The following is an 18,215-nucleotide window of genomic DNA, read 5'->3' on the forward strand; positions in this document are numbered from 1 at the left end:
TTGGTAGCGTTGCTTGTAAATTATAAGCAAGTTATATTATTATGTACTGTCACTGTGGAAGTGTTGTGTAGTTTGTGATTTTAGTGAGCGAAGTGTGATGGATAAGTAAGTAGGTTGAGGCATGTGAAGTTGAGGAAGACGACGTCAAGGATAGGGCGAAGTGGAGGAAGAGCGTAAGGAAGGCTGACCCCACTACCATATGGGACGAATAGCCAGGAAGAGAGAGAGGTAAGTGGAAATCAAATCCTATGTTTCTTTGTTTTTATTTGATCTTCTATTCTTTTAGTATTTAGTTTGTATTAAAATTAAGCGTAAGCGTGCGGTACAGTCATACAGTGTTATGTTGAATTATTTTTTTAAAACTTACTGTAGATATGTAAAATTTAAGTAGATAATTAGGATTGTATGCCTATCAAACAAGTTTTATTTCCTTTTTCGTATGCAAGGAGATTCGAGAGGTAAACAAAGTTGTGTGTTTGTTTAAGTTAAAATCAGGTGCATTTTCTTCTTTCTCTATTGTTATAAAAAAGATCTGAGGTTAAAGTGAATTTTAAGACTCTCACCAATTTTATTGCGTAATTTAAAAAGAAGTACCTACAAAATCTAATCGAAGTACCGTTTATAAAAATAAAAGCCTATTGCTTAACTTAGATAAATTACGCTATAAAGAATCCTTATTTACAGCCGACGAATTAACTTAGATACTTATAAATGATTTAAACAATAAACGTTACTAAATACGCACTTTATATCCAATGTTACGCCCTTTCGGTGTTTTCTAAATGTATATTTATTAACCTTTTACGTTTTACATAATTGTCTTAAGTTTTTATATAGGCATTAAAAATACTGAGAAACGTAAATTGCTTGAACAACTTTAGTTCTTTTTATAGGTTATCCAAATAAAATAAGTTTCGGCGGCCGCCGTGGCGCAATGTTTCAGGTCACCATACCACTACCATTGCGTCGATGGGTCGTCGGTTCGATTCTCATACGGAACAATTATTTGTACGATCCACAAATAATTGTTTCGGGTCTTGTTGTACTTTGTGTCCGTTGTTTGTAAAAGTCCCCGCAACACAAGAGCAATTCTTAATGAGGCTGTTTCCTTATAAAAAAAGGTAGATATAAAGATTGTCATCTACGATCAGTGTACCCAACTGCTGGTCACGAGGTCTCAGGTTCCATTCCCGGGTCGAACAAAATGCTTTTGATATTTTCTTATTTAATTTAAAATATTTTCAAATAGTAGCTCAGAGTTTGGTACGTTTCAACCCTTATTATATAGGACTAACATTGAAATGTGTGTGTATTTCTGCCTACACCTACGGGTATAACAGGCATGCTATTTTGTTTGTATGTATATAATAATATGAACAATTAAAAGTTCCTTTCCGTGTCGGTCCACCTGAGCTCTATGTTTTCTATACAAGGCAACAGATTATGATAAGGTTTTCACAAACAATATGTATAATATTATAATGTAGAGGATCTTAAACGCGACCTTATTTGTTTACCCGACGGTGACGTTTCGATAGAATTGCATCGAACGTGGTGACGGCTTGATTCTAGTAAGCACTTACCCCCGGTTTCTGAGTAGATTTAGCGGTAGTTTATCTATTCAATAGCATATTTTGAGTTTATACGCTATTGAATAGATAAACTACCGCTATATGTACCTCAGATAGGGGGTTAGATAGTTTCTTATATTTATTTACGGAAATGATAGTACTAGTTTACAACCGTATTTAAAAACGACGTGTCGCTTTATTCAGTGTTGGTAGTCAGTAATTTTGAATAAGTAAAATAAATGTAAACAAGTCTTAACTAATCGTATTAGACCTTTTTCTATGTTAAGACTTTTCCGAACTTGTAAATCCAATTAAAACACTCCATTTAGTTAGATTTGTAAATACCAGCCAAGTTTTGAATTGTAAACTTATATTAGGTAGGTACTGTTTCTCACAACTTTACTTGTATTTATTTTATAAATTCTTTAGGACGTAGAAGAGTACTTACATATTATTATATGTAATAACTAGAGATTGTTTCGAATTATCATGTCAGCCGAAAGCCGAAATGATAATATTAATTACTTAAAAAATTCACCAAACAATACTAAGTTTTGTTTTGTGTATTTTAAGATAGGCAATAATAGGTATTAAGTCTAATTCACACTTACTTGAAGAACATGTACTGTGTTCCTATTTATTAGTGCTACTGACAGAAAATATAAAATACTCCAAGTACATTTCAGTTAAATTATAATATGGCATAAAATTGGCATATTATATAATATATTATTATTTTCACATAATATTATTATAGGTATTGTTACAAAAATAAATATTCAGTAATTTTTAAAGCACTTGGCTTTCGCACTACTGCGTACGCAAATTAATTAGTGCTTATTACTTTCAAGAGTAAACATTGCCAGGTGCTAAGTGCTTTCACTTAATGTCGTCAGTAAAAAGGTGATTATCATAAAAATTGTAAAGAATTCCACTTGTTTGTTGTTTTATACGTGTTTTTCAAAGTTTTTAAGTGTTGAACGTTAAGTTTAAAAAATTATGAGAGTAATATTGGCTGTTGCCTGTATTACTCTCTTTGACAATATTGTTTATTCTGTACCTCGATTCTCTACCACTATCGACTACCGACAACCGGCTAGCTATCGACATTTGACATTTAGAATGTACTGCCAAAATGTTTCCTACGACACCCGTCTGAGGCGCTGATCAGATTTTCATACAAAATTTCTCGATGACAGTTCGGTTGTCGGTAGTCGATAGTAGTAGAGAATCGAGGCACTGTGGTTTAAACTTAACGTCAGTATTTTACGATCTTGTCTGTCATAATCAATCGGTAAAAGAAAATTGTAGTTTTAAGTTCCCAGCAATGAAAATAGGTAATATTTAGAGTAATAGGTGTGCTTGAAAACCGATTCATTGAACAGTTGTTTTGTATTAAACCTCTACAGTACAAAACCTTTAACTATCTTGACGTATTATTATAGCGTAAAAATCTATTACGTATGTAAGAATGGTTTGCTGAACTTGGCTGATTATTTACCGCTACTAAATACCTAGTAGCCGTTTAATAAGCTAGTCTTTTAATTACCAGAAGGTCTGAAATACCCAAGGTCAATACTCGCTATTAGTACCAAAGAAATTCTTCCTCATAAGTATACGAAATTCACGCATATTTCCCGAGACTTGTAGTAATGAATAAATTAAGTAAGTAATAAAATAAAATAATTACACATTTGTCTTAAGGAAGTTCCCAAAAGACTTTCTTTGCCCGCTTTCAACGAGGATATTAATTACGATGAATAATTAATTAAATGAGAGATAATAATATTAAGGTACTTACATACTATTATGTGCGAGCACGTGTGGCAGTTAAGAGCTTTTTGGCAGTTTTATTTTAGTCAACAGAAGGCTGTAAATGTAACTAGCGAGGTGGACTCAAAGTTTGATCTCTTCCTCATTCCGGGAAAAGACGTGTAGACGCTTTAGCACAGCAGTTAACATTTAGTCCATTAAAGGAGAGGGTTGTAGTCGGAGGACAAGGGTGGCGACCCCACAAACTAAAACCTTAGGTTCTAGGCCCTCCAATACACATAAAAAAAAAATTTGGTCCTCTGAAAAACCCAGGCTAAAGCCTAAAATAATTTAATATTTCAATGAATTATGTAATTATTTTCCGAGTCAAAACAACAAAATCTTAAAGATAATTCAGGTATTACTGAAATACGGAGCTGTCTTGAGCATGTTCCATAATTCTTCAGAAGAATTAGTTAAGGCATCATCGCGGTAGTTATCAGATTTGAGGCTGGCAGGGATCCAATTTCTGTTCAAAGGCTTGCGAATGACGGCGAGTGAGAAAATTCCTTTTATGTGAATGATACACGGATAAAATGGAGCAATAACATGCTAGTGGTATTTAAAAGTAATTTCTGTTAGTACGCGATTTATTAATTGTGCTATATTATCCTGTGTAGTTGACATTGTTTCCATACTGTCTGAGAGAGTAGTAAGTTATTTATGTTAACTCTAATAAATATAATAATAATTTTAACCCATTAATATCCCATTGCTGGGCAAGGGTCTTCTCCCGTAATGAGGGAGGGGTTAGGCCTTGAGTTCACCACGCTGGCCATGTGCGGGTTGGGGGTTGCAATAATAAAATAAAATAAAATACAATATTAATTTTATGTGTATTAAAGATGTTTTAAATAAATACACGAGACGTAAGCCAGAGTGCAGGCGACTGAGAAGTAGTACGACGGCGTCCCACCAGTGATTCGCTGGGATTGCTGCTATATTCAGAGTATTCAGAATTCAGACACAAAGTTAAATGGTGTGTGAAGTTCCACGATTTTTAGGCCAATTCAAAAACCCTTTGCTCAGTAGTGGAATAGTAACGTAGACCTTTATACATACCGATATTGAATAACTTTCATTTTCTTGTTAATAACAACACACTTTGCTCTCCGTTCTTTTGTGCCCGTGTGTGAAAAGTACTAAACCAGAATAACTGTGTAGTGGGTAGTTTAATACGAGACTTGAGGTGGATCTAGATTTTTAAAGCAGATTAGCCTTTGTATGTGAACAATGCTCTTACTTAGTACAAACAAAATGTGGTAGTAAAGTTTTAGAAAAAACGTATGGAGATCATGCGGGTAGGTGAGTTTTTTTTTGGTTTACTTAAATGTGGTTTTAAAAAAATAATAAGGCTATTGTTGTCATACTGCTGAGCAAAGGTCTCCAAAAATGAGGGTAGGATTAAGCCTCGAAAATACGTAGTGCATAGCAATGACTCTTTCAATTTTATTTTTATAAAAAAAAATGGTTATTAGTTAAAACATTATGCTCACAGATGAGGTAAAACGGTTATGAATCTGTTTAAAACTAATTTTACTACTTAATACGGATGCATTCATACTTAATACATTTTTTAATCATAAATACAATTCTTAATCAATCTTTTACGATAATTTAAAATTTAATATCACGTTTCGTATCCAAAAGCTGCCAGAATTGCAATAAAATCACGGTTCCGTAGATAAAATCGTCAAGTTTTGAGTAGTTTACGTAAGAGACGGACGTATGCATTAGTTCAATTGGATTGGACCGCGCCCCTGTGGAATATGAGGAAGGCAGGCTGGAGTCGAGCATTTTGGGCTAGGGTTAGACTGTGAATTAATGTGCTCCTTGATTTTAAACAGGTTGAATTATTATGTTTATTGGTAGTACAAGGAAGAAAAATAAGCTATCCACATTCCACATTCTAGTCGTTCAAGTATAACTTACTTACTTACTCCGTTGGCTCAACGACCCAAAATGTGTCTTGGCCTCCGACACGAGAGAACGCCACTTTGCCCGATCTTTGGCCGCTTCTTGCCAATCACCGGCTTGAAGCTCCCTCAGATCCGCCTCCAGTACATCCTTCCAGCGGTATAAGGAATACGAAATAGTGTTGTGATGATGATGACTACGATGAGACAATGCATTTTATGGACCACATAATATTTTATTAAACGCTTATAATACTACAGTATGACTATCAGGACAATGTTTTTTTTTTCAATACGTTTAATGGTGCTTGATATACAGGGTGTTGGGCACACGGTTGTCCAAATGATACAGGCATCTAGTCTGGACTTCTGCCGTCATACTGAAGCCCCCATTGAGGCGCCCATAGCTAGTTGCGCTCACCGGTTGGTAAACGATCTATGGGTTAAGCAACCCCTGGCGCAGTCATTCCATAGATGGGTGACCGCAGTGGTATTTGAGCTGGGTGTCTCCGTGCTTTGGAGGGCACGTAAAAAGTCGGTCCCGGCTGTTGTCACTAAGATAATAGTCGTTGAGCCACGTCAAAGGCCTTTCGGGCGGCTTGAACAACTTTGACACTAGGTTGACCACTAACCATACGATGAAGGAACGAACTTAAGATAGATATAATAACCAGGCTCAGAACAGATAACTTGTCTTCGGTGGGATTCGAACCCACCATACATTTTATATTTTTTCCGAATACAAACTTGCGTATTGTATCATATTATTTTCCCTAATTTCTTTCAAGCATTCAATCCCGAATGTAAATATGTTCCGGATTACTGTTACAAGGAATTCAAGGGGTAACGAAAGAGCGCTAAGCGTTATTTATTATCATATAAATTAAGCTTAAAATAACGTTATAACGATAACGTAAGCTGCTTTTATGTGTTGAAAACGTTGGAATAATATGTTACTTTTAGCTTTCATATTAACCAATGCGTATCTGCCTACGTATACACTATGATACCCATTTTGTATATAACGAATAGACTTTGTGGCAAAGCTTTGTGGCCTGCATGTTTTCTGATGATTGGATATGCAAAAATAGTGAATTACGTTTGACTCCGGACTTTTAACAATCTCTGTCCAAAATATCCTGAAAATCTGTCTAGTCGCTTTAACATGAAAGCTGAATATAGAGTTAAAAAGACTGCATTTAAGGCAGACAGCTTTATACAGCTTTCCCACCCAAAATAACCAACATAAACTTCACAATTTTGCTTCAAAACATTCCACAACCTATACATAGTTACTCTCAACCCTCGAATGTATCTCCATCTCGTCTCGTGACACTTTCCCGTGACAGTACATGCCCCACCGTCCTCAAAATATCAACACTGTTTATTTTCAGACAGGTTAACTCGGATTGCAGACGATTTTTACAGTTGAGGCGTGAATTACAAACGTTTTGCTATGAACGGTGCACCCGTAACGACTAACTGTTGAGCTAAATACTTGTTTTGTGTGAAAACTAGCTGATCCGCGCAACTTTGCTTACGTCCATAAGAGAAAATAGGTCATAATTCTCCCCGTTATTGTAACATTTTTCACTGGTACTCCGCTCCTATTGGTCGTAGCGTGATGATATACAGACTATAGCCTTCCTCAATAAATAGGCTATCCAACAGTTAAAGAATTATTAAATTCGCACCAGTAGTTCCTGAGATTAGCAAGTTGAAACAAACAAACTCCGCAGCTTTATAATATTAGTATAGATTTAACTGGAAACTTATAATCTCCCGAGACTCCCGACTGACCACCTTAGCCTTACTGAATAGATTTGATTACAGACAGGCAGAATGAATTTACCTCAATACTATTTAGATTAAAAATCCTACCCGCAACTTTCTTATACTTAAATGTGCCTATGTAATTGACCATAAGGATTTCTGACCAACGAAAATCATTTCTCTTTGATAAAGTTATGTATTACTACATACACAGTCGTTAATGAGTCTTCTATTTCATATAAATACACAGTCATATATAAGTGTTCTTACATATTTATATAATGAGTTCAAGACGACTTCCATCTCACATTTCTAATTAACTTTCTGAAGTATTATTCATGACTGCATCCTCAACACATACTGAAATAAACACAAAAGATCGTGAAGATGTATGTTTGTTACTCTTTTAAGCATAATGGAATATTAGAGGCCGTCCGCGACTTCGTCGGCATGGAAACTCTTCCCGTGTAAATCCCGATCCTTCGGGAACTCCGGGATCAAAAGTAGCCTATGTGTTATTCTGGGTCTTCAACTGTCTACATACCAAATTTTATCGTAATCGATTAAGTAGTATTTGCGTGAAAGAGTAACAAACATCTATACATACATACTCACAAACTTTCGCATTTATAATATTAGTAGGATTAGCAGGATGTAAACTTTATAATTTAATATAACTAATAAAATTCTTTTTAACTCAAATAATATTTGCTATTCAACAACCAGCTACCTATCGAAAATTTTATATAAAATTTGATCAGCGCCTCTAGCGGATGCCATAGGAACTATTTTTGCAGGACGTTTTAAATGTCAAACTCTTGATACTTGATAGTACCAACTGCAGATAATCACGCTACAGATATACAAAGCCGCGGGAAATAGGTAGTATCTTATAACTAGGGATCCGTTTTCTTTAGTAGGGGCCTCTAAAAATATAATATCTAGTACCTACAAGAGGCGCCGTGTTTCAATTTAATTAAAAATACTTCGCTGTACGTCTACCAGTTTACAGTTTATGCATTTTCTTTTGATTCAAAGTTTCATCTCGTTTTACTGATGTTTGCTTTTAGATTGCGTGCCTTGGATGGTTTTAATGATAGGGCGTTTGGAGCACGCTCTTGTATGTTAGACGCATGTGAATAAATTGTGGGGTAGATGTTTAGAATTCCCCTTATTTAACGAGAAGACTTTCGAATAGAAAATGAATGTAAGATTACTTTGAAAATGTCCGCAGTCAAATATATTTTTTAAAGGATTTATAATATATGTATTGAGGAAAATTTGGGCTTAATTTGATCAAAGAAATAAGTAAATAGCTCTCATAAAAAGCCGGCGATGAGGAGTTTAGTTTTCCGGTTCTTGGTACTAAATATCGCTATGAATATTTATTTCTTTTCATTTTAAAGTATCCCCTGTATTGAAAAGTAAGTAAGTTTTTGTGTCAAAATTTGTTTGTTTGTCACGCTTTCACGGCTAAACAGCTGAATCGATATTGATGTAATTCTGCCTCGTCCTCAAGGATGTTAGGTACTCATTAAAGATGTCAGAGAGATTCGTGCAAGAGTCAAACGTAGGCTTTTTGTTTTTTGCAAATACGCAAGTAACGAAAATAAACCTTGGACTATATTTTAATACGGTTTGTCTAAAAGAAAAGCAGTGATAGCCGAGTGGTATAAGTAGGTACCTCCAATGTAAGTACTTGCAGGTTCGAACTCGAGGCACATAACAATGATTTTTAGAAGTTATGTGTGTATTAGAAATAATTATCACTGGTTCCAACGGTGAAGGAAGCATGCCTGAACATTATTTCTTGTAGGTATGAAAAGTCTCCAACCCGCAGTTGGTGAGCGTGGTGGACTCAAGGTCTAACCCCTCCTTCATTATGGGAGGAGACCCTTGCCCAGCAGTGGGACCTGCCGGAATAATGGAGGGGTTAGGCCTTGAGTCCACCATGCTGGCCAAGTGCGGGTTGAGAACTCTTTAAAATCATTGAATTTTTTTTCAATATTTCGCACGTTTTATCAGAATTCATAGTGCGACTGAGAATCACAATGTCCCGTATTCATAGCCGAGCTCTTACAAACATTTCTCGTAAATGAACACCTTCTAGTCAGAATTTACTCGCGAATAAGTCACGTACGAGGGGAGAGATGGATGTTAGGCTCTTTATACACTAGGATGTTAGATTGATAGGGTGGTCCCACATAGCAACACGTTATACAACATTATGTAACACGATAATAAAACAATTTTAATATAATTTTAAAACAAATTTGTTTAAAAACAAATGGTATGAATCAGTTTCTAACGTTACATTACTGTTGTGTGGGAGCACCCTTACTGTTCTAAGCTACACCAATAAGGCGCTGAAGATTTCGGACTCATAATTTTTAGTCTTTAGTTTTTTATGTACTGACAACTGAGTAGGTACCGTACAATGGGGTACCCTGGGAAAATTTGGGGGTAATGTTATTAAAATAAGTAATAATAAATTGCTAATAGTTTGCATAAAAAGCTAGCGACGAGTTTAGTTTTCCGCTTCTTGGTACAAAATATCGCTGTGAATAAAATGTAGCATTAGTTAGTAACTATGTTTAACAAAGCGATAATTCGAATACCATAGTAACTCGGAGTACGGTAAACTCCCAGTTATTTTGGTGAATATTCCAATAGAATTAAGAAAAACCTTAATGCAATTTCCTTTTCTACACACTACGGCTTGTCGCTATATTTAGACACCAAATTAATTGACACATACCTACTTAGTCTACATTTTCATGATTGTCAGTAGCGCGATTCTGTGCAGTCGGTACTGCCGAGTATCGAAAGTTTGACATTTAGAATGTACTGCCAAAATAGTTCCTACGACGCCCGTCAGAGGCGCTGATCAATAGCTCAATTCTCTATTACTATCGACTACCGACACCCGACCTGTCATCGAGAAATTTTGTATGAAAATCTGATCAGCGCCTGTGACGGGCGTCGCAGAAACTTTTTTGGCAGTACATTCTAAATATCAAAACTTCGATAACTAGCCGGCTGTCGGTAGTCGATAGTGGTAGAGAATCGAGGTACAGATTTTTATACAAAATTTCTTGATGCCAGGTCGGTTGTCGGTATTTGATAGCTACAGATTCCGTTACTGTTAGGGCTTTTGATTCGAATCAGGAAAGTGGGTAGAGGCCTTTTGAACCAAGTAAAGAGAAGTAACAATAAGGATTTTTCATAACATCCGCGAAGCTTGACGGGCGTTTATTATTTGCTGTCTGTCCCGCCAAATTCATTATGTCATATTTTATGCATGTTTGAATCCTGTAACGTGATTTGTTTAAAAGAATACGTTTTTTCAATTTATATGGGTCCCAATTGAATTTATAATGTTCAATAGTAATGGAAGGTATATGTATTATGTATGTATGAATTTAAGTAATAAAATACTCCAAAAACGAATCTAGTCAGGATACGGTTAATGCAAGTTGTGGTTATGATACCCATACTTGTATTATCAATTTCCTGAATATATATCTGTTTCCTGCTTCGTATAGACCAAGACTAACGCTTAAATGTACAATATTCACAATATAGAGATACTTATTTTTGCACACTACTTGCTACTAATAAACCTTGTGTAAGTTCTGCTTAGTTATAAGGTTGGTGCAATAATGTATGATAAATAAATTGGCGTCATTGTAATACAATATACGAAATATAATTTATTTATCTTGTTGCCTTTCTTAACCTTAAAATTTTCATCACGTTTAAAACCCGTTTAGCAACTAATTGATACTTTTACCTTTGAAATATTTTACCCAAATGAAGTCACGGGGAGAAGCTAGTCTCATATAAAGGGAGCGTTTTATGGCAAGCTTCCGTGATGAACTCGCTTTTCGTTTTGAAGTGACAACACCTTATTACTGTATGTAAGCTGCCAGCGCTGCCACTGACATGCCTCATGACGACTGAAGACTGATTGATGAAATGTTATGGCAGATCCGAGGAATAAAGCCAAAAAAAACATAATATTAGGTCGGGGAAAAAGTCTTTTCGCATTACAGTTTGTATGAACTTGTAACAAAATCTTTTCTCTACACACAAAAGCTCGATATTTGGCTACCTCACGAGCTCACTGAAATAAACTTAATGAACCGTATACTCATTTGTGATTCTTGAAGCCAAAGAGATTTTATTACAAGTTCATACATACTATAATGCGAAAAGACTTTTTCCCCGACTTAATAGAAAAGGGGCATTCAGATAGGAATTCGGTAAAATACATTTGTTTTTAAACACAGATGTTTGCTTAAGATATAGTATAGTTGTTTCTGGTCTGGTTGTACTTTTTGTCCGTTGTTTATCTGTTTGTAATAGTCCCCGCGGCACAAGAGCAATTCTTAGTGCGGGAGTTGTCTTTTTAATAATGAGAATGAAAACTAGCCGAAAAGTAATAGAAAATAAGGCTACAGGAAAAAAAGGAATACCCATTTGCCAGGCAAGATAGGAAGGTTACAATGACTTGAAACGTCTGATCAAAGATTATCAATAGAAAATCCGAGAATAAAGATTTTCATAAATTATAGTTACGAATCATTGATTTAGTCGTTTCTAGAGGTACAAGCTCTGCTCTCTCTACAACTCAACGCTACAATACCACATAGATCTATGTATAAATATATTAACAAGACTTTTTTTATCGGTGTTTGCAACTTCCTAAAATCGAACACAAAGTAAGGCAGAATACACACTGTACAAGTAACAAGTGATCAATTGATAAACGAGGCCGCATGTGACGCCACTCTCGTAATTAGTTCTTAATGGTCGAAGTTGTGAACGTTGGTATCAGTCCCCGTTCATCATGTATGCACTCGGCTTATTGAGAAAGTCTTATCTTGTTGTTTTCAAAGCTTGTACCATACTATAATGTGACTTATTTTATTTCACACTAGGTGACCCGCGCAACTTTCAGTTTTTGTAATATTTTTTACTGGTATTCTGCTCCTATTGGTCGTAGCGTGATGATATATAGCCTATAGCCTACCTCGATAAATGGGCTATCTAACAGTGAAAGAATATTTCAAATCGGACCAGTAGTTCTTGAGATTAACGCGTTCAAACAAACAAACTCTTCAGCTTTATAATATTAGAATAGATTAGTATAGATAGTTCTATTTGTTTGCACAAATGCAAGCTCCGTCAATGGTATTGTTAAATTTGACATGTTAGTAGAGAGTCCTTACATGATTTGACTAGATTATAATTAACTGTCCCAATAAATAGTTACCAGAAATACAAGTGAATCAGGCGTGAGGTAATAAATAAGCACAAATTAGATGTATCATTTATTTTCCTCACATTCACAACGAAAAACATCTGCTCAAGATGGTGGTGAACATAAACTCATGGTCTCCTTCACAATGACTCATAAAAAGGGACACTCGTCTCTATGTGTTTCTCGCCTAACTTAATCAAACTTGTCTGAACTATTCAGTTCCAATCAATTGTTTACAACAAAATTATGATGAAACAGAATTTAATATAAACAAATTCAAAGAATACATTTAACACAAACTCTTTAGAGCGATTTTCTACACTCGGTTCTATCCAGTAGCCAGCGTTTCACGTTTCAATTTACTAGAAAAAATTTTTTCTTGCTGAGCCCACAAAGGGGTGCACTGGGTGCAGAGTAATTTTCTCATACAAAATGTCTGACTGCCGTTTGGTTTTCGGTAGTCGACAGTAGTAGGTAATCAACCTTTGTTTTTTTACCATTTGTTTTATAACCATACTTTAACATTTATTGGAGGCAGTTCCGCCACGGGTTTGAAAATATCTTCCACGGCACAAACAGTAGAAAAAACGTTATTTTGCAACAAAAGTATATTATAATGACTAAAACCATTAGCATCTATAAAACCACAATTTTTCAAAAACTTATTATAAGTAGCCATAGTCCCTTCATCATCGGCTATTAAAGGCATACTGCCTAATACAATAACCGTGTCTTTAAGAGTACCGATATAATTTTCAAGCTTTTTACACCATGTTTCCACATCTTTGTTATAGAAACAATTGACAACACACACGTAAACGTGACGACCGGCTGACGTAAACGACACCCAGATGTCTTCTCCATTGCTTGACTCAAGATCTGTTCTACGTGTAAAATTTATACCAGTCCGAATGGCAAGTTTCACCTTAGAATGATACTGCTCATGTACTCGCTTTATCACTGTCCAGTTTTCTATGTATTCCACTACATCCTGTGAATGGTTATGTGGTAGCCCCGTTAATCCAATGAAATCATTATTCAAAAATGATAAGTCATTATTTTCCATCAACGATGTTAATGTCTGAAGCTCTTCAATGTGCTGGAAGAACATGTTAAATGTACGTTTTTCTTCTACAGGCTGGCTAGGACTTGTCATGGTACCGGGAAGGTTCTCAAGTTCATCTACATTTTTATGATCTTCTACATTTTTATCTAATTCTTTGACACCGCCTTCCACTGTTGAAGGGAGTTCAAGAATTTTAATCTTTATATTAAACGGTAATGATGGATAATCATTTAGACCTTCCGTAATCGAAACTGATGCAAAAACGTCCTCCTTTAATAAAAGAACATCATGTTCACTAGAACTAATCCTATTACTTAAGTTACAACTACGTAGAAACGAGCAAAATTCTTTTGTGAATTTAAGAAAGTAGTCCCATTCCTTGGAATATGTCAATTGTATTATATTTCCTAAAATAATAACAGTGCCTTTAAGTGTTTCAATAAAATTTTGGACATTTTCGCACCATCTTTTTGCACATTCATCGTCATGGTTAAAGCTTACATACACAAGGCCTACGTACACGAGACGACCTCCTGACGTAAACGACACCCACACGTCTTCTCCGTGATCAGACTCGAGGTCTGTCCGGCGAGTGACGTCGACACCGGGCCGAACTGCAAGTGTCACTGTTCTATTTCTATGTTCACGATGTATTCGTCTAAACACCGTCCAGTTTTCGGTTATTTGCTCTAACTCTTGAGTATTTTCACTTTTTAACTCAGTGACTCCAATAAGGTCGTAGTTCACATCTGAAGCATCCATTTTTTGCTGCAGTGAGGATTGTTGGAAATTATCGACGTGTTGAAAGAACATGTTGAGTGTGATGTTCTCTGCGGGCGGAATACTGCTCTCATGCTCAGGTACGAGACTGTCAGGCGGGTCGGCAAGCACGCTCGTGTCGCATTCCTTACCTTCATTAGATGTCTCTTCAGTGCTGTCATACAACTTCTCTATTGGCGCTATGCTCTTAGCCTCTAGCATCAGAGCTAAATCGAGTATTTCCTGATATACCCTCAGTCCTTTATCAAAAATTCGTTTCTGTATCTCTTTGTCGATCAAGCCAGAGACCAGCTGATCTCGAATGTTTTCCATAATCTTTGATTTGAAGTAGCAAGAATTTGCCATTTGTTTCAGCTCGTGTAGATAATCGGTAATAGATTCACTAGCTTTTTGCTTACGGGAACGGAATTTGTGTCGGTTTTCGAGTTCGTTTGAACACGGGTGTAGATAATTGGATATTAGACGTACAAGTTGTTCGAGAGTCTTGGTACCTGGATCCGTGGGAGCACAGAGGTTATACATCAATCCGTATATGGGGTCACCGACTGTCGAGATCAACAACGGCACACAAAGATCGTCTGCAATGCCATTAAGCACAACAAACTGCTTGAAGCGGCTGATATAAGCCGACCATTCCATAGTATCAGCGTTGAAAGGGTGCAAATTTGCCAGAACCATCTTACAAACCAAACAAACACACTGGAACAATAACTGGCGAAACGTGGGAGTGTTTCATACACTTAGCCAAAAACTTCGGGTATATGAGTCGTGATATTATGTATGTACAAATACGCGGAATACATAACAAATGAATGCGAATATGTTAACGTAATAATGTTTTGCACCGAAATGAGTACTGATTGCAATTTTAAGTGTATGAACGCTATATGGGCATTGATAGTGTTATCTTTGCATGATTAATGTTTCAGTGTTGATAAAGTATGGGAACATCTGATTAACGTTTTGTACGAACGTTCTTTTCAACCAATGTGTGGGTAATTCCCCGAATAGCGGGTAATGGCAAGTCGACCGGGGATCGGTGTGGAGATGGGTACTGTGCGGGGAAAACGTGGGGAATATTATTTCATGGACTTAACATTGGACATTTCCAAGAGATTCGATTTCAGAGACTCCCTGTTCAGAATAATATCAATCGTAGATCCATCAGTTGCCCAAAAAATTACTATTAAATCTTTGACGCCTGTACTTCAGCGATTTCCTGTACTGGAAACATTTGTAGCAGCACAGAATTCAGATGATAGATCTATGGCTAGCTCACGCTATGCTGGGTTTCACTGAGCACGGGTTTGATGCAGACAATGATACGGAATGCTATCGGGCAAAAGTATTCTCCTTAAAAAACATCGCAGGACAAGATTTGTTTCCCAATTAAAATATAGTGATCCAGTTTTTACTCGTGCTTCCATTCGCTAATGTATCAGTCGAGAAGAAGCTCAATGACTTAAAAAAATATTAAAACAGCAAACAGAAACAGACTACACACAGACACGATAGTTTCCTTAATTAGAAAATGCAATAAAAAAACAGGGTGGTATCGTCAAATTTATACCTTTTAAAATTATGTTAAATTGTAAGATATAGGCAAAAGCCTTAATAAAAACAAACTGCACGAATTTTTGTGTGGGTAATTGAGTTTTTCCCCCGAATTTGGGGAATTTCGTGAATAGGTATTGGCAACCCTATTCTATTTGAACTGCACTACTAATTGCTAAAATTGCACATATTTTTAGCTTCCTTTTTTATAATTGATTCATTAAAACTTACAATAATGTTACATTTTTATCCTTCTCGCTTGTTGCTGAGATACGATACAAAAATTATATGATTATTGTAACCTGTAAGTTTATGACTACGTAAATTGAATATAAATCGTAGTTAATAGCTGGGTCCTGTCTGAGCGAGCAGCCTCGCGAGGCAATATCTAGGTCTCTTTTCTTTCAGATGGAAATGAGCAGGACCGAGATAACCCCGGCTGTTGAGGCGTTTGAGTTTTTCTTATCAGCTCACGGTAATGAACCGTTTTATAACAATAATGTCCTCTTATCTAATATCCGGCTATGACTTATCCGATAGCCAACTGTGCAGGACTTTGTTATATCTAGTGTCCAAGTGTGTGCACAATACACAGGTACACTCTCTATTTCATCAACCAATACGACCAGTGAGAGGTCAGGCAGAACCGATGGCTTTACGTACTCTCGGAGGCACAAAGGTCTTTGACCTCAACTTACTAACTACGAGCAATCACAGACCAATTCTTAACAGAAAAACTCAAAAACTACTTTTTGGCACGACCCGGAATCAAACCCCGAAATCAAATCATTTATTTATTTAGGACTTAAATGCTGACACTTAACATAGCAACAAGCTATATAATTTACTATAGAGAGATAGGAAGTGAATTTACCACCAGATTGGAAGTTAGGGCCTATGAGAAGAGCTGGCAAGAAACTTCCAGTCCAACCGCGCCACAGAAGTCTTGCTGTCAATTTATTAATTAGATACATTAACTGACAGTTATCCATAACCTGTAAAATTGGCCTTTAAAACAATGTTGCAAATAAGTAAAAAAAAAGTTAAACATTCTCTTATACTTGAGTCGTTTCCTAATTTGAAACACAACACGGTAACTTGTATACGAGTACTGTATTACAAGACATCATTATAAGTTCAACGGGTTGTTATTTTGAAAAGTTTATAGACAGAAAATTTATAATTAGGAGCCAATAATATGATAGCTAAGTAGTATAAGCATTCCTATCCCACGCATATGGTCAGGTATACGAACCCAAGGCACCATTGAATTTTATAGTATGGTAACACTTTTTACCGGTCGATTACATACGGGGAGTCCCGGAATACTGAATAACGATTAATAAAAGAGCGTTATCGATATCGTCTTTGATTGTCACAAGCGGGTATTCCCCGGATTTTTGTTCAATCACTATCTTTCGAAAGAGATTAGGCAGATACCAAAGAGTGTCATTTGCTGTAATCTCTACAAACTTTGATTGCCATACAACTTGTCGAGCATATCATAACCCTTGATAACGAATTCTCCAGAACCAAGTTTCATGGTAACTTTAGATCTAGTGATAAATAAGTATTACTAAAACATGTGTTACCGTAGTTTCGATTATTCTGCGATTATTCGACTATCTTATACATTTCGCTTAAGCTCGTTGAATTGTAGATCTTGGCTGTTATTTTCGAATATCTCAGACAGTTACCAGTAGTCAGAAGCTTTAAAGTCTGACAAGCAGTCTTATCGAGGGGTAACCCAAGTAACTGGGTTGGGAAGGTTCGATGGGCAGTCGCTCCATTTAAAGTACTAGTATCAAGCTGCATCCGATGAGACTGGAATCCGACGAAGAAAAGCTACCCTGATATTGATGTAATCTGTACTAATATTATAAAGCTGAAGAGTTTGTTTGTTTGTTTGAACGCGCTAATCTCAGGAACCACGGGCCCGATTTGAAAAATTATTTCAGTGTTAGATAGTCCATTTATTGAGGTAGGCTATAGGCTATATATCACGCTACGACCAATAGGAGCAGAGTAGCAATAAAAGGTTACAAAAACGGGGAATTTTTTGACCCATTCTCTCTTATGTGACGCAAGCGAAGTTGCGCGGGTCAGCTAGTAAATCAAATAAACTAACATGTAAGTGAATCCTAAACTCTATTAAACTCGAGTAAAACTGAGGGAACACAGATCAAGCGGCCATTATCTATAAAAAGAGGCTTAACGTCCTTAACTAGAAAACTTGCGAGTCTTAAGCAGTGTTTTACTTAGTTAGCGTCGCTTGTAAGGGCAGGACCTCGTTAAGCTGTTAGTTTGCGGCGTATTTTTTCTTAGATAAAGGGAGATTTATGTATGTAACTAGCTGACCCGCGCAACTTCGCTTGCGTCCAATAAGAGAGAATGGGTGAAATTTTTCCCCGTTTTTTTTCGTTACTTTCGCATTTATAATATTAGCATGGATTATTTTAATTTTATTGTTAGGTTAA

The 18,215-nt window shown here is 36.2% G+C and overlaps 1 protein-coding gene across 1 annotated transcript; it reads right to left on the reverse strand.

The window, feature by feature from the left end:
- Nucleotides 1-12,407: 12,407 nt before the first annotated feature.
- On the reverse strand, nucleotides 12,408-15,007 carry LOC142986688 (uncharacterized). Its single transcript, XM_076135275.1, has one exon. It carries the CDS (start codon nucleotides 14,860-14,862, stop codon nucleotides 12,844-12,846), a length of 2,019 nt encoding a protein of 672 aa, XP_075991390.1. The 5' UTR covers nucleotides 14,863-15,007; the 3' UTR covers nucleotides 12,408-12,843.
- Nucleotides 15,008-18,215: the final 3,208 nt, after the last annotated feature.

This window comes from Anticarsia gemmatalis, chromosome 3, assembly GCF_050436995.1.
Source record: "Anticarsia gemmatalis isolate Benzon Research Colony breed Stoneville strain chromosome 3, ilAntGemm2 primary, whole genome shotgun sequence".
NCBI lineage: Eukaryota > Metazoa > Arthropoda > Insecta > Lepidoptera > Erebidae > Anticarsia > Anticarsia gemmatalis.

Excerpts from the sequence above, each read along its gene's own strand:
- LOC142986688 (XM_076135275.1), bottom strand. The coding sequence starts at position 14,862 with ATGGTTCTGGCAAATTTGCACCCTTTCAACGCTGATACTATGGAATGG.